Source organism: Haliotis asinina, chromosome 6 (genome assembly GCF_037392515.1).
Source record: "Haliotis asinina isolate JCU_RB_2024 chromosome 6, JCU_Hal_asi_v2, whole genome shotgun sequence".
NCBI classification, from domain to species: Eukaryota; Metazoa; Mollusca; class Gastropoda; order Lepetellida; family Haliotidae; genus Haliotis; species Haliotis asinina.
Window position 1 is genome coordinate 69,751,535 of NC_090285.1, and position 26,008 is coordinate 69,777,542.

The following is a 26,008-nucleotide window of genomic DNA, read 5'->3' on the forward strand; positions in this document are numbered from 1 at the left end:
TCTCTGTTACCAGGCAGTCCTAGTGTGACTGGAATATTCTGACTGCGGCGGTCTGCAACATTCACTCAGTCATTCTATAGGGCATAAAGAACTCGGAAGATAGAGTTGACCCCAGGTCTTATTTCAGCAGTAAAACTGTCTCACTGTGATAACCCATAATATGGATTTGTTTGACAGCCATTGTGTCTTACCGACAGTCGCTCTGTCACCCAGAGTTCAGACAAAAACTGACATGTCGGCCATTGTTGTGTATTCTAAAAACACTGACCTGACCACCTCATGTGTCACATTATTACAAAGTGTTTGTATCAAAACAGTCTTGGGGAGTTTAATGTACACCTTCACCTTGAAAGCACGTGTATATAAACTTTGTATCAGAGCTAACGGCCCAAAATGAATGCTAGGATGAATATCGCAGCTGTATTTGTCGTAAGTTGTGCTGTTGGTTTGTATTGGACAAAATAGATGACAGGCTTACTCAACAATGTCTCATGGGCTTTAGTTACAGGAGGGTTCAACAATGGTTTGGATCCATATTATGACAGCAGTACTGGTTCTGTGTGATTGTGTGTTAACACATGGCATTATATACGGTAGAGGTGGTAATGTGTGTTTGTGTGTTAACACAGAGCATTATATACAGTAGTGGTGGTATTGTGTGATTGTGTGTTAACACATGGCATTATATACGGTAGAGGTGGTAATGTGTGTTTATGTGTTAACACAGGGCATTATATACAGTAGTGGTGGTATTGTGTGTTTATGTGTTAACACAGAGCATTATATACAGTAGTGGTGGTATTGTGTGTTTATGTGTTAACACAGAGCATTATATACAGTAGTGGTGGTATTGTGTGTTTATGTGTTAACACAGGGCATTATATACGGTAGAGGTGGTAATGTGTGTTTATGTGTTAACACAGGGCATTATATACAGTAGTGGTGGTAATGTGTGTTTATGTGTTAACACAGGGCATTATATACAGTAGAGGTGGTAATGTGTGTTTATGTGTTAACACAGGGCATTATATACAGTAGTGGTGGTAATGTGTGTTTATGTGTTAACACAGGGCATTATATACAGTAGAGGTGGTAATGTGTGTTTATGTGTTAACACAGAGCATTATATACAGTAGAGGTGGTAATGTGTGTTTATGTGTTAACACAGGGCATTATATACAGTAGAGGTGGTAATGTGTGTTTATGTGTTAACACAGGGCATTATATACAGTAGTGGTGGTAATGTGTGTTTATGTGTTAACACATGGCATTATATACGGTAGAGGTGGTAATGTGTGTTTGTGTGTTAACACAGAGCATTATATACGGTAGAGGTGGTAATGTGTGTTTGTGTGTTAACACAGAGCATTATATACAGTAGTGGTGGTATTGTGTGATTGTGTGTTAACACAGGGCATTATATACAGTAGTGGTGGTATTGTGTGTTTATGTGTTAACACAGAGCATTATATACAGTAGTGGTGGTATTGTGTGTTTATGTGTTAACACAGAGCATTATATACAGTAGTGGTGGTATTGTGTGTTTATGTGTTAACACAGGGCATTATATACGGTAGAGGTGGTAATGTGTGTTTATGTGTTAACACAGGGCATTATATACAGTAGTGGTGGTAATGTGTGTTTATGTGTTAACACAGGGCATTATATACAGTAGAGGTGGTAATGTGTGTTTATGTGTTAACACAGGGCATTATATACAGTAGAGGTGGTAATGTGTGTTTATGTGTTAACACAGGGCATTATATACAGTAGAGGTGGTAATGTGTGTTTATGTGTTAACACAGGGCATTATATACAGTAGTGGTGGTATTGTGTGTTTATGTGTTAACACAGAGCATTATATACAGTAGTGGTGGTATTGTGTGTTTATGTGTTAACACAGAGCATTATATACAGTAGTGGTGGTATTGTGTGTTTATGTGTTAACACAGGGCATTATATACTTTAGAGGTGGTAATGTGTGTTTATGTGTTAACACAGAGCATTAAATACAGTAGTGGTGGTATTGTGTGTTTATGTGTTAACACAGGGCATTATATACAGTAGTGGTGGTATTGTGTGTTTATGTGTTAACACAGGGCATTATATACAGTCGTGGTGGTAATGTGTGTTTATGTGTTAACACAGGGCATTATATACAGTAGAGGTGGTAATGTGTGTTTATGTGTTAACACAGGGCATTATATACAGTAGTGGTGGTATTGTGTGTTTATGTGTTAACACAGAGCATTATATACAGTAGTGGTGGTATTGTGTGTTTATGTGTTAACACAGAGCATTATATACAGTAGTGGTGGTATTGTGTGTTTATGTGTTAACACAGGGCATTATATACTTTAGAGGTGGTAATGTGTGTTTATGTGTTAACACAGAGCATTAAATACAGTAGTGGTGGTAATGTGTGTTTATGTGTTAACACAGGGCATTATATACAGTAGTGGTGGTATTGTGTGTTTATGTGTTAACACAGGGCATTATATACAGTCGTGGTGGTAATGTGTGTTTATGTGTTAACACAGGGCATTATATACAGTAGAGGTGGTAATGTGTGTTTATGTGTTAACACAGGGCATTATATACAGTAGTGGTGGTATTGTGTGTTTATGTGTTAACACAGAGCATTATATACAGTAGTGGTGGTATTGTGTGTTTATGTGTTAACACAGAGCATTATATACAGTAGTGGTGGTATTGTGTGTTTATGTGTTAACACAGGGCATTATATACTTTAGAGGTGGTAATGTGTGTTTATGTGTTAACACAGAGCATTAAATACAGTAGTGGTGGTATTGTGTGTTTGTGTGTTAACACAGAGCATTATATACAGTAGTGGTGGTATTGTGTGTTTGTGTGTTAACACAGAGCATTAAATACAGTTACTGTAGTGAATGGTACTGTGTGATATTATGTTAACGCATCGGCATTATGCACATCAGTGGTGGTATAGTGTGATTTTGCGTACATTATGTACAGTGATATGTACACAAAATAGAACTCGGTGCGGTATCCATGAGGCGCGACGTCCTAGCCACGTGGCTACCATACTAAGCTCCACACTACACTAAGTACCGTTCTTGTAAACGGTGAAGTCAGACGCTTGGAGACTCAGCAATTGAATGCCTGTTGAAGGTTGCAACGCTGGAGGCAGTGGAGGGCAGGTACTACAGGAACGTCCCCGCTGACGTCCACTTCCCCATCCCCGGCACCTACAACTGCGACTTCTGTGTTGTAAGTTCCTCGCAGTCACTTTATTTGGTGTTTGGTAAAACGTTTTGAAACATATTGTGACATCACGTTAGTCTGGTAACCTCGAACCAGTTCTGTTAGACAAAACTACATGCACTAAGGACATAATTCAGTGTTCCGGTTCATTAATCCAGACAGCTGGTAATCAGTCATGCCTTTATATCAAGTGAGCGTCATTCATTTTCAAACTGCACTGATAGAATATGTTCTCCGTGTTCTTAAGAAAATTACAATACGAGTTTCATCCTTGTACTGACAGGAGGCCATGTTTCTGTACCGCTGTATCCCATGTATCCCTACTGTGGAATGTTTCCACCAACTATCCGTGTTCTTGTTGCCTTCTATACATTCAGACATTCGCAGTGGCGCATAAAAGCATTCATTCACTCACCGAAAGCCGTCGAATATGGGCAAAAGCATTCATTCATTCATTCATTTGTTCGTATGTTCGTTATTTCTTTACATTGTATGTGTAATATTCACTTATCACATTCATTAATGTATCCCTTGTATCATTCGTTCCTTTCTCCTGCAGCCGTCGTACATTCAATTAATTATGTACCTATTTATTGACTTTTCAGGCTGTCAACAGTTCCTGGTCTCATTGTTTTATTGTTTTATATATCATATTGTCGCCTAGATAAACAAGTGCCCTCCTGGATATTTTTGCCGAGCTATTGGTGCTGCAGGGGTGAAGGTTAGAAAGGGCTGTCGTTCCGGAGAAAGTCTAGGTAGGCTTATACACTGACTGGTCGATAAGTACATACGCGCGATGTTATTTACATGCAGCATCACATACATGTGACGTCACTTACATCCTGTATCACATACATGTGACGTCACTTACATGCCGTATCACATACATGTGACGTCACTTACATGCCGTATCACATACATGTGACGTCACTTACATGCTGTATCACATACATGTGATGTGATTTACATGCTGCATCACATACATGTGACGTCACTTACATGCTGTATCACATACATGTGATGTCGCTTACATGCTGTATCACATACATGTGACGTCGCTTACATGCTGTATCACATACATGTGACGTCGCTTACATGCTGTATCACATACATGTGACGTCGCTTACATGCTGTATCACATACATGTGACGTCGCTTACATGCTGTATCACATACATGTGACGTCACTTACATCCTGTATCACATACAGGTGACGTCACTTACATGCTGTATCACATACATGTGACGTCACTTACATGCTGTATCACATACAGGTGACGTCACTTACATGCTGTATCACATACATGTGACGTCACTTACATGCTGTATCACATACATGCGACGTCACTTACATGCCGTATCACAAACACGAGATGTCACTTACATGCTGTATCACAAACACGAGATGTCACTTACATGCTGTATCACATACATGTGACGTCACTTACATGCTGTATCACAAACACGAGATGTCACTTACATGCTGTGTTGGTGTCTTTGCAAATGGGATCCTTTGGGAGGTGAGCGTATTTTCTGCGAACTAATTAAATACAAGTTTTGAAAATAAGTTCAAGTCTGTGCTACCACATCGCTAATTATGACAATTACCCTGTTTTGTATATACACTAACCGTAAGATAGTTTGAATCACAAAGGATTTGCAAGTTACAGTCACACAAAGTCTGAGCATCTGTAAGAGTTGTACTGTGTGTACTACTTGAACAGAACTTTACAACCTCGTGTATCCGCACTGTGAAATCGTCTGCATTACTAAGGTCCTGTTTTACGATTTGTGTTCTGAATGCTTGCGATTCGTTGCATATTGTTTAGGATTGTTGAAATGTGAAATTCTAAACTTCATCACATACTGATGCCTTGACGTGTCAAAATGACAACCCAACAATGGGGCCCTGTACCGTATTTAAATGCACACAAGTTCCTTCACACTGTCAGTTTTCTTGTTTATAGGTCCAACGTTTTCTGCACCCAAGTGTGCCCGGGGTGGTGGGGAGACGGCCATCTTCTCCAACGGCACCATGATATCCTGCTCGGGAAACCAGGACTGTCCAATCAACTTCGTGTGTTCGTCAGGCGCATGTTGCCAGGACCTCTCTCTGTGCTGTAAGTTTGATGATGATGATGATGATGATGATGATGATGATGGCGATGATGACCATAAGAACATACCCGAAGTTACCAGAAGTTAAGCGATATTTTAGTACCGAAGCTAGCTGAAATTGTCCGACCACGAGCTGATTACGTCAGACTTCCCAAAGACACCTATTTACCTTTACTGCAATCACTAATTTTTATAAGGTTGCATAAAATAATCAAATGCTTCCCCTGCACATTTTTCTCAAACGTGACGTAGGGAGGTAGGACTTTTTAAAAAATTTGATAGAAAAAAGTGACGAGGGAGGCACACATTTCTCTTTTTTTCTCTCAGAAATACAGCTTGGAAAGTTTATTAGCACGTGTTAATGAGTTGTAGATTCAGTCACACTCGTTCTTACAGACACTCATTCATATAGTGGACAAACGGATGATCGGGACGCGGCAAAGTCAATATGTTTTTTGAATGACAATAAAAAATTATTACGCGTACAAATAAAAGTGACCCGCCAATGCCCGAGAAGCATTTCACTTTTTCTATTTAGCCTAAGGCACTTTTGTTCGCTGGATATCATGTCCGTTGTGACTGTCAAACTATTAGCGCCTCAAAACCAGCATGAGTTTTAGAATTTCCAGAACATACACGCAGAGAACATTGATCAATGGGGAGAATTCAAATGACCCCTGAGCCGTCTAAATAGATAATGTTGCAGCCTTATAAGTATTAAACACATATTATTTCGGGAACGTTATTTTGATGTGGTACTCGTATGTTCTGATTTATGTCACTGTCTGGGCCTAGATTATAAAAGCTCTCTTAGCATTAATAAAGTCTGACGTTAATGTTTATCTGTATCACTTACGAGTATCTTAGCGCTCAGAGATTCCAAAATCTAGGCCCGGGCGTTACCAATTCCCAGTGCGTGTATTTCGGTGACCCTTCACTAGTTCGAGTATCCAGTTCCATATTTCTTGTCATCCCGCCCTTGTTTTCTTTAACATTTTACTGACCAATCAAACGTAGGCAGGTGTGTAGGGGGATGAGGAAGGGAGGTAACTCGTATTACGTGGTCACTCAAGTTGGAAAATGGAAATCAAGGAAGCTGGGAGCATGAATATTGACTGGAATGGACCCCTGTAGGTTTATTGGTTTCAGAAACGGTTATTTTGGGAAACTATAGGGTGAACTGTAAGCTGAATCTAAACACTTCGTCAAACCTTTCTACTGTTTTCGTTAACTGTAGCAAAAGTGGGCAACTGCCCCGCCCGTGTGAGCTGGTGTGGCGTGAACAACGAGTGTACGTCAGACAGCACGTGCCCCGGCGACGCCAAGTGTTGCTCCTACCCTGAATGTAAAGGTCAACGATGTGTTCGACCTGTATTTACCGGAAGATAGGTAATCGCCATCTTTATATCTGTAAAAGTCGGCATCAGTCACTGTAAGTCAGGCTGATCAATAAAAGAATGCCACTGGCGTGTCTTCCCGTCTTTTAAATTCAGAGATTTTCGTTAACGTTCTCACGTCAACGAGAGCGCATACTTATGCACATGTATATACTCACGGTTGGCTTCAGAACGACCCATATGATGATGAACAATCCAGCTGATAGACTGTATCGGACACATTGGTTGTTCGCCACTGGTCAGCCAAACTTTATTTTGCAGTTATTTGTGGCGAGCTGTTGTCCTGAGGACACATCAAGAGATGCATAGCACCGACCCAGATACTGTTACTGAGGGGCATTATCCGAATATGATCTTGTATCCTTCCCTAATAAGGGATCATGGAATTGTAAACTCAGTGGTTTTGTTCAAATCTTTTCCACTTTCTATTTATGCCTTAGCCGAATAAACATGTTGTGCTTCCGATTACACCCCTTTAAAATTATTTTTAGAAGTAAAGTACGAACTGTAAACATTAGTTATCAATGTGTAGTCGTTTATTCTGTCACGCCATCATGTCGACCTTATGTTTTATCTATATAAGAGTGACCGATGTTCGTCGGTGCCGGGAAAAAACCCAATGGCATCTGCAAGCTTATTTTATTTATACCGCTTATAAAAATATAATCGACATCAGAATTGTGGGGTCGGTGGGTAATCGGAACCACAAAGTTGTTTAGGCACCGAACGGAACACAATTTGATTCCCCACGTGTGTGGAAACAGATGTGGTTCCTCCTGTCCTGATCGAGTCTTGCTGGAAACGGCACAAAACTACACTCTCTCCTTCCCAGGTTCTTGCAGCCCTAGTTCTGTCCTAAAGAAAAGTCAACAGACACGAAAACACAAACACATTTGTCGTTTCAATACATTTACTCAAAGCATAATGTAAGCATAATGTTAGTATAGGATAGTTAGCTATTCTACGAACATAGTGTTAAACTACCATGGAAAGATAGATACGATTTTGTTCTGAGTAAAATATAGAAGAAAGATGTTTAGGAGCCTCACAAAGGTATCCGTGTCCTCTAGACACAATTTTGTCTTGTGCTCAATACTCTTTTGTTTAGGAAGCCTACTGGTTGCATGTTTTGCCGTTTTATCACCAGTCAGGCTTTATGGGCGTCTGTAATTCTTGAACGTTGGCAAATAGGATGGAGACTCGCAGTCAAGGTACACAGTTGTCTCTGCAATATGTTCTGTATTAACATACATTCACATTGAAGAGGCGATTTCCTTCAGCACAGCCGCGTCAGGGAGTTACCTGGAAGGTCGTGTGGTGAATACCAAACTATTTCGGTTTATGCTGTTTCTCACATTGCAGGATGTGATTCCCCTGACATGCGCACACCTTTCGTCGGTATTGAGACAACGTGGTCCCCAGCTACACCTGGAATAACCTGTTGCTCCTGCAGGGACACATACACCTTCTAGTTATACACACCAATTCAATGTTCATTCGCTTGGTCACATTACATGACAAACGGATCTTAAACAGCTCTAAACAGGAAGTACTTGATAGTTGCTGAAATACACCGTGAACATGTATCCACACTTCACGTGCGTCTCGTGTAACAAGTTGAAAATGATGCCTCCACCAATTACAAAACTGTGATTACACCGACATATTGGCGACTTTGCACAGTAAGGAATCAGCTTGGATAATGTAGCAGCACTTTCACATATGTGAGCGAGAAATGCGTGGATGAGTGTCTGAGTTAAGATTTAAAGTTACACCTGCAATATGTCAGCCACATCGTAACTAGAAACAAGTAATAATTCTTGAATACATAAAGGTATTTTTAAGAACCCGCCAGTGATCGCGAAAGGCATTAAATCAAGACTGTAATAAAAATAGCCGAATGCAAGTTTCAAAAAGCACTGTAGCAGTTCAAACCAACAAGGAGATAGCGTGATCCACACACTTTGTCGTCATTGCAATATTCAGTTGCAAACAAACTATCTTTCATGGAGGCATAATACACAATTTAGCAGATGAAACGAATACATCCTTCATTTGTGTAAATAGAGAATTACGAGGACAATATCTCTGAAAATTATTAAATTTACCATTGTAAATGTCTTCTTCCAAACTTGATAAAACAACATTATATATAGTGATTTGTCCATTGTGTCAACTGTACTGATTCTCAGCAGAATTTGTTACCACTGGCCAAATAATCAAAAAGTATTATATCTGTACAATGTAAATTCAACACGTTAATCAGCATATCGCACACAAGGACCATAGAATTGTCAAAAATAAACGTTTGCTCAGCTTGTACCACTCAAAACGATGTTTGCAAAATATGTATTCTTTCAACCTTGCCCTGTCCTTTTACTGGATGGTACAGTCTAAGTAAACTTAGTCTCAGTGCATTTCGTTACACTCCACCACTGAGTCTAACAAAACCTTATGGGAGGTCGAGTCAGGTAACCTTTGAGATTGACCAATCAGACCACAGCTTACCAAATCGTGAAAGTGGACATTCGCACATACCTTTTGAACCTTTTATCTCGACAAAGGTTGGTACCCGAACGATTCCGAATGCTATATATCGTACGCTCGCTTCCGGGTGATGCAACGGTGAGTAAACAGTCGCTGAAAATGGTGTTTTTGGCAATATTCAAGGATGTCATCTTGCGGAAATATTAGCTAATGGTAACCATGTCAACAGAAAACCCAAAGCGTATATACTGCAGGTCAAATAATTGTGTTATATGCGGATTTTTTTTGTGCGGAGAGATCTGTGTCAGTGACCTGAATATTTTGAAAGTCCATCCGATCCTTAAATAACAGTCGTTGTCTGTACTGGTTAAATCTATTTAACGGTCTCGCGTTTGATTGGACGGTCACTGGTCGCTCAAAGGTTACCTGACGCGACCTCCTACTAGGTTTTGTTAGACTCGGTGGTGGAGTGTAACGAAATACACTGAGACTAAGTTTACTTAGACTGCTGGATGGTATGAATCTAGAGCAATATCACGTCCCCCCTCCGCCGTGTTTGGAACTACTAACAGGACACATCAAATCAGTCAGGAAGTAGAAGTCTTTAGGTTACATCACCATCCGATTCTCATACATTAGTACAGCAAAGTACAATATATGTAATTTTAAACTTTTTCACATAATTATGTTTCGATTTCGAACAATTGATGCTAAAGAGAACACTTCTGAGGGTTGATTACACTTATAAAACATCACGAACAAAAATATTTAATGTCAATAATGGAAGTAGCCCTGTCTATGAAGACGTCACTACTAGTATTCATACATATTGAATGCTAAACATTTATTCACGTGTCCTGTAAAATTATGCTTTACGCGAGTTGGCACAATATTATATAGTCAGAAAGAATAGAATATAAGACAGTTTGCTGAAATAAGCCAGTTTAGTTTGCTATATCATTAAGGGTTTAGTTCACCTGCAACAACAGAAGTCCAATCTAGGTGATCGACACCACCATGTGTATTCAGAAGCCAGGGAACAGCTCTCCTTTGTGCATTTCCATTTCGTCCAGGTACTCGATCTGACTGTCGTCGTTGTCGTTGGTGGATAACTTGTCTTCTTTGAATTTGAATCTCTTGCAGATGTCGAAATGCAAAACATAGCAAGGAAGAATGCAGTCCTCCTCAAATATGACAATTTCCTTGCCATACGGGTCTACATGACAGTCGTAACCAGGTTCCTTTGCTTCTCCAAGTTTCAACTTCTCACATTGGAAGCTCTGAAATGCGTGTTGTTGTTTGTTTTAATAGAAGTGTTCTAATTCAAATCTATAATTTCAGTACATGGGAACATAAATTGATTAATAATGTTTTAGAATGGTTCCATAGTCTACAAGATGAAGAGATCCTTCACAATTTTCATGAATGGTTGTTGGCAATTTCTAAGACAAGATGCGTGTATATGTCAATGCAACATAGTAAATAAGATTAGTTTTACTTTAGTGGAAGGAAATAAACTTTAGTCTAAAGAGACGTCGGACTGGTCAATTTCTTCTAGTGATTTTCTTTATGAGTTGGGATTATTTAACATTCGGGGAGTTGACACCAGGTGTTTTACAAGTGATTGAATGCCTTAAAGACTTTGCATTGTCAGCAGATGGTCGTGGTTTGATAAACATATGGAGATTAATCAAGCAACGACCTAATTCTAGACGTATAATTCTGTGGATTGAGGAAAGATAGTATTTTGTCTGAATGAGTTATTATAATTTTGGATCTTGCTGAGCGATTTTTGTACGAAGATATTCAGTACCGAAACTGTACCATCAGAGATTACAACGTCAGATTATTGGCATGAGAAATGGCAAATATGACATGCTGTTGGCGAAATTCTTAAACTATTTAACAACTCTTGAACTGACACAGGGATACCGATGATGTTAAAGACCTGGTAGCACCCGTTAGACAACAACGAGTGTGGACAGAGCAGTGTTGAACTTGTTAGGCGCCGTTCATGGGTCTCAAGCACATCGTTAAGGCAATAGTGGTTACCCGGAGTGCCATTTTCAACAGGACCGTCAGTTAGTGGCAACAGTCAGAAAGAGGAATAAAAGGCTAGAAGGCCATCCTCTAGCCACAATACCACGCCTCACAAAGCATGTGCTACCACCCAATTCTTGCCAAAGAATACTGTTGAGACCATTCCATGATGAGCCGTGAGTCCAGATCTTAATCCTACTGAGCGTCTGTAGGGCATTTCGGCCGCAGGGCTCGACAGAGAGACACGATTGTTCAGACTCTCGCACGACAGACGGAACATGATTCCTCAGAATATTTGGACTTACAAGGAGTATTCTGAATTCTATGAATGCAACGTGTTTGTTGTACTGACAGTTAAGTCTGTGTCAGAAGAGATAAATTCGTTACGTTGTTCTATGAACTGTGGTCATTTACCAAATCTGCATCATTTTCATATAAACCAGATTATGGCATGGCAATCTTGGCCATGCATGGTTCTCCTCGGAACTTTCTTTTTATTACAAAAAGCATAACTTATGGAAATGTTTGACACCGTTAATACACCAGTTCATTATATTTGTTGAGTCTGAGAAAATATGGTCGTTGCTAAGTAATGTCCATGTGTACATGGGACGTCTAGGCATGTTGAAGTCTCTATTCTTAAGTGGTAATTGTTTACATCTGGGTGTCTTGCTGATTATACGTTTGTGATAAATCATCCGATGGCCAGTCCATCCAGTCTAACGCATCAAGGTGTCTTTCGTTGTGTGATATTTACCTTGCCTTTCAGGACTTGACACATGAGTAACTTGCTGGTCCTTTGCATGTAATTCATCGCAAACCGGGGGTATTCACTGAAGTAAATACCGTTGCCGTACCAGCCCACATCAGTTGTCTCGTCAAAGTAGGGGTGGTCTGGTTCAAGAGTCCAGTATTAGTGTTTGTTAAATTCTGTTGGATGAAGCAACTGAATAACCCAGCACTACAGGACCTAGTTGCTGGTATAAGATATGGGCTCTTGTAGCGAGTGAATAGACCCTAGTGAATACAACCATGTCATCGTGCAGACCTGCTGTTTATATTTTCTGTTATTTAAGTATTCTACAAGTGGTCAACGGATGAGAATGCATAAAAAATCAAATGTGTCTCGGGCACATATTTTTCAAAAGTGACGCGGGTGGTAGAACTTTTTGTTTAACTTTTGACACAAAAAAGTGACACGGGAGGAACACATTTTCATTTTTTATATCTCAGAAATACAGCTTGGGAGGTTTAGCACGTGTTAACGAGTAGTAGATTCAGTTACACTCGTTCTTACAGACACTCAATTTCAAAGTCAGTTTTGTTTAAAATGGCGATCAAAAATTGTTACGCGTACAAATAAAAGTGACGCGCAAATGCATATGTAGGTATGCAAGACATAACAATCATATTGAATGCTGGATACGTACAGTACAAGTTAGAAAAGTATATGAAAATACACAACAAAACTGTTGGGACAATATATAATTCAAAGATACCCTGACATGTGGACACGTAGATACGGTGATGTATCAAGACACATAAACACCTTAATCTGGTAGCCAGCTTCAATGTAGGACTAAGAGACAATAATACATACCAGGCTGACGGAATCCTTCCTTACAAATACTCTGTATGTTTTCCTCAGACGTTCCGTGGAAACCCAGGACAGGAAGGCCGTATGATGCGTCTTTACTTGACATTCTATCCTTGGCCGCCCTGCAGATGTGGCATATTGTATGTACACAGTGTAGGTCGAGCAGACTCTTTCTACAAATGTTTATACATGTTCGACTCTTGCTCACAAACATATTTGTCATATGAAGGTTACAACATTCATGGTAGATGGATGAAGACATTTTGTAAATTTGACTTGGTGGAAGTGATGTTTGATGTAGATCTTTAATTCTATTTCAATTGTGTCATGTGCTCCCATGCTTTCCCGTGCGGTGAGGCAAGAAACGCCCACGTTTTCGCTAACAACTAGTTTCGTAAGCATTTGAAGGTGATCGATGGAAACATTTTTTAAGAAAAGATCGGAAGTATACCATCGACTCATTGTTTGACAAAAATGGCATGTAAGTAGAAACAGGGTTTTGTCACATATAGGCCACGTCATACGTGTGTAAGTACGACTGTATTATCACCAATAATATTGTTGGATAATAATACTATTGAAGGTATTTATAGAAGTAACCCGTGGTTGTACAGAGGCGACTAATGGAATGGGGTGGTCAGGCTCGTAGACTTTGTCGCATACTATCTCAGTTGCGACCATAATCACTGGGTTTTCTAGTCCAGACTCGAGTATGTACTAACCTAATTGAACATTGCTAAGCATATCTTAGCGAAAAACAACAATGCTGAACAATCGGCTTACCTGAACCTTTTCACCTGCACGGGGTTTACGACGTATTCCACTTTGGTAAGTTGAAAAATATGCCTGCAATTAAAATAATCGAAAATTATAAAGTGGAATCTGTCCAATCCGGCCCCTGTATTTTCCGGGTTTTTTTTCCATAACTAGGGCTACTCTCTGAGTCCGGACAAAATTCACATAATGATAGTAGTTGAATTTGGATGGTGAACATTCAGGTCATAAAGCGTGAACATTCAGGTCATAAAGCGTGAAAAACCGTGAAACATAACAATCACGCGCTGAGTGTCACATGATCTACTCAAATGCATCAACACGGCAAGTTTAACGAACAAGCGAGTATACCGCAGTCACAATCTGCAACACCACAGTGTCATGTGTAGACTTACTGCAGCGGTTATCTCCTAAACCTTTGACAGCAACATCTTAGAAACCCATACGTTAGACACTAATGAGAGAGATTGAATACACTCATGTCTGAAATGTAACAGTCCATGTTAGTGGGAATTAACTTTGAAGATACATGATAGAGTTCAGATTTTATGTCTGTGGAAGATAGAATGCCCCAAGGTTCCGTTTTAGGACCTCCTCTGTTTATTATCTATATTAATGATATTGTTAATGGTATATATAGTAACATCTGCCTTTTTGTGGACGATGCATCAGTACATGTTATAAGAGATGATCATGTTACAAATCAATTATAAATAATGACTACACAGGTACCTAAGTCTGTGCACGTGCACGTGTGTCCACCATCCGGTCGCCTACCATTGGACGAGTGGGTTCTATTACGTGCATATGGTTGTGTACTGCAGACTTGAGGTTCTGACAACACAGAACAAGTCTGCAAGTAATGTAAGCGCAAGGGTTTTCTACACCCGTTTGCAAGCGGTGATCGATCCAGGCACCTTAGTAGTATAGGGAATAGGGGTTTTGGCTCACTTTCAAGAAATGTCTCTACAAAGCCTTATTTAATAAATAAGGCTTTGGTTGGGACCTTAGATCTTGCTACTATTACCCCTACTACAAAAAGGTTGGGTGTCTATGAAACAGTTTACCGTGTATTGGTTGGAGGTAACACTGTGCCGTACGGTACGATTAATAATTCTTCTCTTACAAACCCCCTACCCGGCCCACCCCTCAAGTAGTACAAGTTAGGTTCGTCGGTTTTCATATCCACTTTATCTATGTTGTAAGTTTTGACTGACCATATAGGATCGGTGGCCCGCTTACGGCTATCGCCCTCGTGTTCCCCCGGCTGGTATAGATACCTCACTAGGGCCCTATCTGGTATCTGTTTCTCCTTCCCACGCAATGGAGCGGCCGACTCTGCAACTATTGATTTTAGTTTGATAGCGTCTGCCGGTTTCTTACCGGTGAGACGGGTGACTTCATGGTTGATTGCCGACACCACCTTGGGTAACCTCGTGACCCATTCAGTCGATCGTTTTCCAGGGGTGGCCATCTCCCTAGCATACTGATGGCCAAACAAGCGCTCAGCCAAAGTCCTATTAAATCTCTCAACTATGGCTTGGCTGCGATGGGCTCTGGCCGTGCCACGCCTGACCTTTGTATCGTGTTTGGCTAGCAGTTGTGACACGGCACCCATGAACTCCCGTCCGGGGTCAACTTGCAGCTCTGTTGGCCACGTCAGCGGGCTGCGTTTGTATATGCGTTCGAATCCTCTGGCTACCTGGGCCGAATCTTTCGTGGTCAAGGGTTCGGCTTCCTTGTAACGACTGGCTACGTCCACTACGGTTAAGGCATACTTGTACCTCTTGTCGTGGGGTAGGAACAGTAGGTCTGCCTGGTGAACGTTATTAGGTATGTTAATACCGAACCTCCTTCTAGGCACGTAGCGTGGTGCCGGCAAATAGATCTGCCACAGGGCTTGTTTTTCAAGCCACGCTTTGGCTTCCTCCGGGGGTACTCGCGCTATTTTAGCTAGCTTATCTACTGCGCTAGCTCCTTTCCAGTACCCACGCGGGCTGTAGTAAATAGCCTCAAATTTTTTCATGTCCATACGCGTATGTGTTTATCCCATCAATAGCTATCCAACGTTTCGTGTCCATAGGCGACAGGGACGTCTTGTTTATAGTCAGTCCGTATATCTTATGTCCATCACTTCTAAGTGTGTTCATTTTATGCCTAAAGGTACGGGTCTTGAACAGGGCTTCCTTGAATCTGGCGTGTTTGATGTGTTGTTTCACCACATACTTCTTAACCCCCTTAGCCTTCTGGATCTCACTATTGTCGGCTTTCAGTATGGAGTACATCTTAGGTCTCAAACCTATGTACTCGGCTATGGGCGTGCCAGCACACTCGTCCTTCATTTTACCTTGGACCTTTTTATTTACCGAACTGTGTAGGGCATGGGTCTTAGGGTAGTCGCTGGTGTTGTATAAATCAAGGTGTTTTTTCATGTCCTCGTACACGTCCTCGGTTCGAATCTCCATCAGCAGGGAATCCGTGTCAGTGTACAGCACTTCACACCTGTCGCCGTACTGTTTCTTGAGCTCGTTGTAGTATAAGTCGTACATCAGGTGTTTGGATAAATCGAGGATGCTCATCCCCACGTAAACAGGCCGGTTGAATTTTATGTGGCTTTTCTTCATGTGTAGGGCAACCAGGTTGTCTGTGAATATCTTACTACGGTTGAATGCCGGACTGGCTATCAATCTCCTGAGCTTGTCTTCCTCACTCGACCGAACCAGCTTCACGGTCACGCGTTTCCTCAGGTTCTCCATAGTCTTACCAAACACCGAGTTGTTCATGAGCTTGTAGAGATTTTTCTCAAAATCACTGGTGGCTTTTTTTCGTAGGTCTGTGTTCATTCTGATGTAGGGCTCCATCCATGGGCTCTGGTCGAACATGAGCACCCTGTGTATTTTGGTCAGCCTCATACCCAACGACAGGTACAGCTGTAGGTTGCGATAGTGAACGATGTACTTGGTCTTATTCATTAAGTTAGGCACGAGTTTTTCAACGTCTGTCACACGCCCACCTAACAAGTTATGTTGGTACTCAGACATCCAGTCTGGGTTAACCCTCATACGTTCGGGGGCCAGGGGGTAGCTGTTGTGCGATGTGTGTAATTCCTTGGGATACTCTAAGTTAACCTCGAGGATATAACCTTTGTTCGAATCTGGTGCAACTCCCATAACATCAACGTGGTGTACCCATTCGAATCCCCCTGTAGGTAGATACTGACTCATGGCCCAGCCGTACAGGTTGTTTGCGTCGAGGTAGAGAATGTGATTGGTTGGTTTGTTAGGATCGTAACCTTTCACGTATTGATTATTTGCTTTCGCGTATCGTTTGGATGCCATGGAAATCCCACCTCGCAAGCCTTTCTCAATGAATAGGTGCATGTCGTAATCTGTGAGCAATTCCAAATTAACTCCGGTCTTTTTAAGCAAGGCGTCCCACGACAGACCTGGGCTGGTGTAATACCATGCGGGGTCGAGTTTATACTGCTTTAAACACGTCCGCCTAAACCTTTCAAACAGGTCGGCTAACAGCAGTACATCTGTCCTCAAGTACAGGTCGTGATAATCACCCAGGTTCTTACAACCCAGTTTATTCCATACGTTAGTCGCGTGCGAGTAATCATCTCGTGAGACGGACGCCTCATTCAGCTTGCTATAAAAGCAGCCAATAGGGGGTAGTCTGGTCTCGGTGAACTTGGCCCAACTATCCATGTACTCATAGGGGTACACACCCTTCCTCATAAGCAGGGGTCTAGTCTCGGCGTCTGTGTATCGATCGGTGATAGGGAAGGTATTGTTGGCCTTGACCAGACTGTCGAGTGACGACAGGAGGAACTGAAACGAGTCAATGAACCTAAGTCCGTTTAAGCTGAAGGAGATGTATCTCTCCATGTTGTTGGGGATGCACGTTATATTACCATCGATTTTCGCGATGGCCTGCATGATCAAGTGTGAGTCGTACCCTCTCAAGTTGTGAAAGACAACGGGGATGTTTATTGTCTTAGGGTTGATTTTAAGCTTGAGGTTGCACGCGCTGTGAGCGGCGCCTCTATACTTACCAGTTATGTGACAGTGATCTCTCACCGAATCACCGTTAAGTGGTGATTCACACACGTGACAGTTAGTGCTACTAGCGTGAGCTAGCTTGTCGACTCGGGTCAGACGCATGGGAGCGATTCTATACAATGCATTCCTAATAATTTTTTCTTCCTCCTGCAAACACTTTAGAAACCTTTCAGCTGCGTCACGGCCCCTATACACTACCGGAGCTTTCGTTTCCCCGTCACAACGGACGACAATGTATCCAAACGAACAGGCTTTATGCTCTTGTGTCTTGTGGGTGAAGCTACCACTGGGAGCCTCGCCGGCGGCAGCCACTAAGGCTTCGAAGTCGGCGTATATGATATAAGGCACAGACATTTGGTTCTTGTGGTTACAGAATTTTAGGATATTATCACCTTCCTTAGGCATGTCGACTCGTATGGCCGTCTGCCCCACACCTTGACAATCATCCCGGTGGGATTCTATTAAATCAGCTCGGGTGAAGCCATGTAGACATCGTTCACAGAAGTGGGTCTTTCCTTTGTATGCTGATTGGTCATACAACAGCCTGCTAAAGTGTTTTATCCATGTGTAGTGATACTTGTCACCTCGCTGGATCATGAATATATTGATAACTTGGCGATCCTTCACCGGGCTGACCCTGTGTACTATTGTTGTGTTACCTTCGTGCCCAAAGACATTTATAGCCAGATTATTCTGTTTTTCTACTTTAGTGATCTGGGATATGGGGGTGGGTTCATCTATACCATCCCACTTGAGCCCATCATCTTGGGGATAGCTAGAAAGCCTATCTGAATTAGCGCCAGCTGGAAATAAGGCTGACCTGATAGCTAACCTCAGGCAATCGTTTCCTCTATTCTTAACGTTTACTATGGCATGTTTGTTCCTATAGTAGGGGGGCAAGGCTAGGTATGACCCGCCTCTGAACGGCACGTAGTTAGCTATGTCTAGATAGACATTACCGATTTTATCTACAACCCACCCGGACCCCAAGTGTGTGTAGCGTTCTAGGTATTCTCGTATCTGCTGAAAACTGGTATCGATTGATGCGTCAATGGTCTCTGTATGTGTGGCGACCTCTTGTTGACCTCGGAAGTAAGGCTGAACATATTCAGTGGTACTCCCAACCTGCTTATCGAGAGACATTTTCACTGTGATCTGAAACTTGATACTTCCTAGGTTATTTAGTTCCTGGTTGACCTTATCAGCTATCAGAGGCTTGATATCTGTAATGTCTATGTTTCTATCAACGTGCATGCGCCAACCTCTCAAATAGTTGCCTACAGCGCGCTCAGTGCACACGAACTGTAGGTCAATAGCTCTATTCTGTCGTAATAATTCTACAAGCTGTGGTTTTCTCATACGGGAATACCCGCCTAAACCTAAATCGTGTGCCTCGGCTTTCAGTTGTTTTACAGTGGGAGGTTTTGCTACGGGGGCATGTGATAATAATGCGGTTAACCCGGCTCTCCCCAGGTTTGAATAACCCGTGTATCCAAGCTGTTTTGCTTGAACTTTTAATTGTGTTACCGTAGGAGGGGCTTCTAAACCTAGTAATCTCAACAATGCTGACTTCCGCATTCGAGAATACCCGATCACACCTCTCTGTTTTGCGACCCTCTTCAGCTCGCGTACAGTAGACATAGTGTTTACACCTAAGAGAACCAATGTCTAATTGCTTCACAGTAAAGGGAGATAACCCTTTCACGCACTGGAGTCTATCTTGAGCAGTCGCCTACGTTCTTTTATGTAGCCTTTTTTATTCTCGTAGATGAGTTGATGTCTGACTACGTTCGCTCCGTGAGCTTTACATAGACAGTAGTGTCCTTTAACCCCGATACCACACACAGAACACCTGTAGTTAGGACTTCCCATATGGAAACAACAGAACCCCTGATTCCTGCATTTCCTACCACAGGCCTCGGTCTTCCCCATAAGTATGTATTCGCATCGGTATGGAGCGGGTCTCATGTTTACTTATATAGGTATTTTAATTTAATTGCTTCGCAACCAACGCAGTAGCTGCTATACCCAACACTATGAAGCCCAGTTCACGATTCATTTGTCCTTGGATGGTGTGTAGTACTGAGCGAGTGTGGGTTTATTGAGCGGTTCCAATTGTTTACCAGTTAGTAGGTAGTATTCTTTCATTGCTTCATCGACATCGTTGAATGTTTGAACGGCATGGTTTTCACGCTGGAGTTGTTCATTAATAAAATCGATCCTCTGGAGGCGTTTTTTAGCGTACTCAGCCTGTGCTCTTTGTAATTTCTCAGTAGCGAGATCGTGCCGCTTCCTTTCTTCCTGTATTTCAGCCGCGTGATCATCTCGTAGTTTCGAGAAGAGGAAATTACTCCCGGAAAATGCCAGGGCATTCACTAACGCCCCACCGACCATCATAGCTATCGTGGCCATCCCTATATTTATTTCATTATATTATCAGGTATAATCCCTTGTTTTACTAGGATGTCTTTTGTGGCCATCGCCATACCAAGGTTCATTATAAGCATACCCATATCCTGCAGGTTGAAATCTAGCTTGATAGTTGGTTGTTTAAGCACCATTTTAGTCAACCGAGCGTACCCTACGGCTAGACTGGCGACCACTGTGGCGTGGTATGCGTCGTTGACGAACGTTTTCCCCTCAGACATTATGTATATGATATAAAAATATTAAAATTATAACATGATATGCGGGTCGACGGTGGGGGTACCCCCCACACCCCCAACAGTGGGGGTTACCACCTCAGGTACCACCTCACGTCCCTCACGTGTATATAACCACGAGATAGCCAAGGCAGCAGTTACGCCTACAGCCAACAACAGTCGGGGGTTGGTCACTTTATGTTGGTTACACCACCGTTTTTTACCGGCAGCTACTCTCTTAGGATTCTTCTGTCTGGTTACTGTTTGTGAAGGGGCCACTTCCCCCACTGGTTCCCTGGTCTCCTGTGAAGGAGTCACTTCCATCACTGTTGGGGGTACCTCCACTGGGGTTTCCTGTGCAGCATCCATCTATACTATTATTATTATTCTTTCTCTCAAATTGACAATGTTTTGCTGTGATAATCGTCGCCGTCACTGGAGCCAACAACATACCATATTTATGGTACAGCCCGCAGCTGATAGAGCTCACGGCGTGTTCGATAAAAGGGTCTTTCTCGAGGTCCTCCCACAGGTAAAGTCGGCGCTCTGGTGGAATGGGAAGGAAGTGTGATACAATACCGGTGTATATCTGGGTCATAGCCGATCCTATTGTCTTTGTCATTTCTGCTCCGAGCCGGGACTCGTATCTAGCGTATAGCTTATCGATTTCTTCGGCTGACATTTTGTGAATTTTATCCGGAGTGTAGTCTCCAAAATAATGTTTGGCTTTGCCGCCAACAGCCAACAGCCAACGCCACCAGTTTCTCTCGCTTGTCATCAGTGGGGCCTGCCGGCGGCGTGGGGGAATCCCCAGACAATTGTCCGAGCAATTCCTCACACTCCATCTTATAATATAACAAGTAAGATTTAGTTTTAACTATATAATACCCGATGCAGACAAAACACAGAGAAATGAAGGTTAAGTTGCACACGACAAATACTTCAAATATCATAGCTATATACTTAGCTTTGCTTAGCTTTGCTTAGCTTTGCTTAGCTTTGCTTAGCTTTGCTTAGCTTTGCTTAGCTTTGCTTAGCTTTGCTTAGCATACTATATATGCTACTGGTTGGTCGGTCTTGAGCACGAGCTTAGCGTGTTTAGTTTCAGCGAGCTGTTTCTTCACCCGTTCCCGTTCTAATTTGCTCATCACATCGTTCTCTCTCAAACACTCCTCGAACGAATCCCTGTCCTTGCAGTGAAATAAGGCCACCCATCGCGTCTGCTCCCTGAGGTCTTTCAACACCGAGTTGAACTTCTGCGTTAGCACCCAGACGCTGTGATTTGCATGCCGGCCGGAGAAGGCCAGGTACGATAGCATGTCTCTCTTTTTTGTTATCTCGCGATTAGCGCTGCAGTCGTCCAGTATGAACAGCGTCGGTTCCCCTTTAAATTTCTCGTGAAGAGCTTTCAACCAGTCCTGCAGGCGTGTTCCAGGGTCGATTTTGTGTACGTCCGGGTCCGTCATCACCCAAGGTCGCGCGTACGTTTTATTCATGCTCAGAGTAGGGCACATGATAACGATGTTATCGAACACATCCTTGTAGTAACCCTCCAACATATCCAACACGAAAACGGTCTTCCCACAGCCAGTCTGCCCGCACACTATGGCGCAGTGTGGGTCAGTGGGTAGTTGTGGGTACCCCTGGGGGGTGTGAGGCAGTGGGGACTGTTTATTGTTGGGGGGGTACCCCCCATCAGTAGATGGCTTGCATGAATCTCCCATTGTCTATATTAAGTTGCGCGTCCATAATAACGTACAGATATAATTTCAACTTACCAGCGGGTTGAGCCTTCTTAGTAATCTGGATGGTTATCCCTTCGCTGCCGTTATCTATACGGCGCCCGCTACCGTGCAGTTTATCATCATCCGTGGATCGCATGTCCAACCATAGGGCGTACTTGGTGGTCAGGTATTCACCGATCTGCACGGAGCCGAGGTCCAGGTCCTTTGTTATATAATCCCCCACTGGTAGCTTTTTTATCTCATCCCACTGCTGGTGTGGTCTCATACCATGACTGAACAGCTGGTTTGGCACGCCCTCGATGGTCACTTCCACCTTTTCAATCTCGGGGTTGAAAAACTTCTCGCTGTCCCTCCGGAATGGATCGTAATACTCCACGGGGACGACCAGGATACCTTTCATCGATCGCGCCGGCACGTTCAGGTTGATATTCCACACAGTGTCGCTCTTATCTCGCACGACTGATCTATGCCTCAGTACGCGATCGTACAGGATAGCCATCTTCCCAGAGTACTGGCTTCGAACCTGCCTGGCCAGCTCCGGGCTAGTGACCATGTCGAACTCCAGAGAGATGTTGTCTATGGCATAACTGGCCTCATCACCGTTCGGCGTACGCACTACTTTGCTATAGTCGTTAAACGTGAGCTCGTATTCGAGTCTATCACCCAGCGCGGCCTGGTAAAACGGCGCGTGTCCCGTGAGCAACTCGAAGTCGAGCAGCACGCAGAATCGATTTCCGTATGCTCGAGCGATGGCCTTTTCACCGTCCGATAGCTTGTCTTGCTGGTCTTGCATGAAGACATACCCTATGCGCGCCCGGGTTGATTTGCTGATACCCTGGTACACATCATTGACTCGTTCTCCCTCGCTTTTCCAGAGATCCCTGTAGCAGTGAAACACGTCGCTGTCGTCGATGCTCAGCACCTCGTTACCGCTGATCTTGACGGTCGTTTTCTTGATGATAGCTCGACCAATGAGGTACAATGAGGTCATTCTCACCAAGGTTTGGAAATCTAACCAGCAGAGTTTGATTCTGGTCTATCTTGCTGGGATTGTTGGTGATGGTCACCGACTGTCGCACGGCTCTGGCGCCTAATGGCTCTCTCAATCTTCTGAAAGGATCTAATTTTCTGCCGTACATTGTTATATATAAATAAAATATATTTAAATACTAATGGATGAAGACATAGATATGACGGAGATGCCGGGCGCTAGTGCCCAGGCATCTGATGAGCAGGAGACCTCATTTACTAGTTCACCATTGAACCAAGAACTTTTAGCAACAACGGTAGATGATTATTACGAAAGTTTAAGAAGTGATAAATACTACGTTGATCCACAGGGCCGATACATTGATAATTTTTTTATTGATACAAAGGGTGTTCTACGCCTTAAATCTAAACCAGAGGTTGACCTCTTTAACAAGCGCAATAAAATACCACTGGCCTTGTCAACTCTAGCCAGCCGCCATGGTGTCGAATTTATCCGTGAACATCTAAACATGAATGATTACGTTGGTGCAATACCTAAGGCCGTTGTTGAAGATCTGCAAGCTACCAGATCCCACCTCACCACTAGAGATGAAATGACACCACAGCGTGCTACAGAAGCCTCGGACAGCATAGAAAAACTGTTGAGCACCTACTGGGACAAACCGTTACCGGGGTTTGACTTTCCGGTAAGGGAACTGCACGGCTTAGACGAAGCCGTGAAACGCGTGCGTGGAGAACTCGTGAACAACATGGGGAAACTGAACGAAATCGACGAGCACATCGCTAAGGAAAAAACCAAACTCAACGAAACTGAAAACGATGATATGAAGCGTCGTATCAATGAACGACTACGTGATTTAGAAGACGAGAGACGTACACGATTGGAAGCCGCTTCCTCGAATCGTGAACAGCTTCGATCCCAGATCAGTCGCATTCGGGAAACAATCGATAGAATACTGAACGAGGATACAACTTTAGCCAACAGGATTCGGATATTGTTCCGGGAGCAAGGGATCACCATCGTCAGCATTCTAACTGCATTGGGTTTCATCATATCAACCCTGGTGGTGTCACTGGTGGGAGGAACCCCTGTGGGGCCTGCCGGCGGCGGGGGAACTCCAAGTGGTGGTGGGGGTGTTAAAGACTGGATAAAAAAACTCGGGGAAGGCCTAGCTAAACTGGCTGGTAAAGCCGCCGAAGCCCTTCCTGGCATCCTGGGTAGCATCGTCTCGTGGTTGTTGAGCGCTCTGTCTAAAACTGCCATGTGGCTCAGTCAAAACCTGTGGGCAGCCATCGTCGCCGTGGCGGGTCTGGTGTACGTAGCGGCTAAGAAATCTTTAACCAAATAAGTCCCAAAGTTACCCCACCAACCACCAGGGCCGTTTTATTATCAATATGCTGCTGATAGGGGGGTACCCCCACATACATATGAACTTTAGACTCCGGGGGTGGCCCCACTATACCCTTTTCATGTGGTGGGATGTGTGGGATATAGGGGGTGTTAATATCGGGGTTGATACCCAACTTTTGGTCCGCCGTGGCTATGACTATTTTGTTGTTATAACCCACCACTTTTTTTATTCTCAGTTGCATATCACTCGGAGCCATGTACAACCCCACGCCGAACACGTAATTGACTTTCGATCTGGCGTATTCTAACACGTTTTGGTAACGGTCGATGGCCCTCGGGAGATCAACTGGAGAATTTATAGCATCCTCAACGTTGGAAACGAACTGTTTCTGAGCGTCGTAAGCAGTTCCCTTACCGAGGATGTTGGAACGCGTCATCGACTGCGCACCCAACAGCGCCCACACGTACGTTCGAATCGAGTCGTTCAACCTGACTTCCCCGGCACGAGTGAATCCTTTCGACGTGTCCAGCATGAACATTTTCCACCCGTCTGCGGTTGACTGCTCCACTTTCTGGATTGTGAAACCAACACCACCTTTTTTAAAGTCCATACGATCATCCCTCCATTCATTACTCGACAAAGCAAAGTCCTGCCTAAGTATACCTAGTGTCAGTAAATCATCACTGGCATCTTTCACTGGTTTTGGTCCAGATTTGTTAGGTTTAGGAACAAGATCAGCTAGTGCATGGGAAAAACGTTCCGTACTAAACATTTTTCGTTGCATAAATTTTATTAGTATATGTTTGTCAAATGCTTTTGGCGAGAGCCCATGAGCGTAAGGAATACCCAACCCGTGGTTCAGCCCCGGCAAACGCCAATCCGTCTTCGGGTTTATTTCGAATTCGTTGCAAATACGTTCGTAGGCCCGTCTATCGTACGGGTTGTTTGTTGCGTCCCACGCTTTGTCCTGTGGGAGGGGGGCGCTGATCTCTTTAAGGATACGTCTGACCTGGTAGTACACGTGGAACTTGAACACAGACTGACTCAGCGGCCCATGCCGAGTGTCGGTCAATGTCACACCACACCCCGTTGTAGCGCACCACACGGCAAAGTTGAATTGGTTCTGCCAGAACTGCATAGGGTTGTTGAACCAAGCGTGGACTGCCTTGACGTTAGTCACCGAAAGCTTATACTTATCAGGCATATCTATAAACTTGGCATTGAAATACAACCCAGGAGCAACCACGATCTTCATGGTGGAGAAATCTACGTCCAGTTTAGGGTAAAACACACCAGGGGAATACATTTTAAAACTATTATATAATAAGTATATATGTAATATGTACATAACACTTCCAGGAATAACGAGCGGTGAGGCCGTTCAGCTGACGCACGCGATCGATAACACGTCAGGTCAACTCGAAGTCGCACTCTGCGATATCACCTACCTACCGCAATGGACTAACATCAACGCCAGCAACAATAAGCTGTTCGTCAGTGGAACTCGCAGTCAGATAACTGACGGCTACTACAGCGTGTGCTCTCTAAACGACGAGGTCT

The 26,008-nt window shown here is 43.2% G+C and overlaps 2 protein-coding genes across 4 annotated transcripts in view; one reads left to right on the forward strand and one right to left on the reverse strand.

The window, feature by feature from the left end:
• Positions 1-393: 393 nt before the first annotated feature.
• LOC137288139 (whey acidic protein-like) lies at positions 394-6,749 on the forward strand. The gene is made up of 5 exons (XM_067820549.1): positions 394-429; positions 3,151-3,249; positions 3,908-3,998; positions 5,210-5,362; positions 6,598-6,749. Exons 1-5 carry the CDS (start codon positions 394-396, stop codon positions 6,747-6,749), a joined length of 531 nt encoding a protein of 176 aa, XP_067676650.1.
• Positions 6,750-7,649: 900 nt separating this feature from the next.
• LOC137287046 (uncharacterized) overlaps positions 7,650-26,008 on the reverse strand; it is a 45,197-nt gene continuing 26,838 nt past the window's right edge. For 2 of the 3 annotated variants that reach the window (XM_067819157.1, XM_067819155.1), the window contains 4 exons: positions 13,665-13,727; positions 12,885-13,003; positions 12,042-12,178; positions 7,650-10,524 (listed from right to left, as the gene is read on the reverse strand). In XM_067819157.1, coding sequence (XP_067675258.1) covers positions 10,270-10,524; positions 12,042-12,178; positions 12,885-13,003; positions 13,665-13,727 — 574 coding nt within the window. In that variant the 3' untranslated portion in view covers positions 7,650-10,269. The remainder of the gene's footprint in view (positions 10,525-12,041; positions 12,179-12,884; positions 13,004-13,664; positions 13,728-26,008) is intronic. The other variant, XM_067819156.1, reaches the window with a different exon arrangement.

What these genes read in the sequence shown, in the direction of transcription:
- LOC137288139 (XM_067820549.1), top strand. Translation starts at nt 394, where the DNA reads ATGAATGCTAGGATGAATATCGCAGCTGTATTTGTC. An exon ending in ACAACTGCGACTTCTGTGTT is followed by an intron (nt 3,250 to 3,907) that starts GTAAGTTCCTCG and finishes ATTGTCGCCTAG; the next exon opens with ATAAACAAGTGCCCTCCTGG. An exon ending in CCAGGACCTCTCTCTGTGCT is followed by an intron (nt 5,363 to 6,597) that starts GTAAGTTTGATG and finishes CGTTAACTGTAG; the next exon opens with CAAAAGTGGGCAACTGCCCC.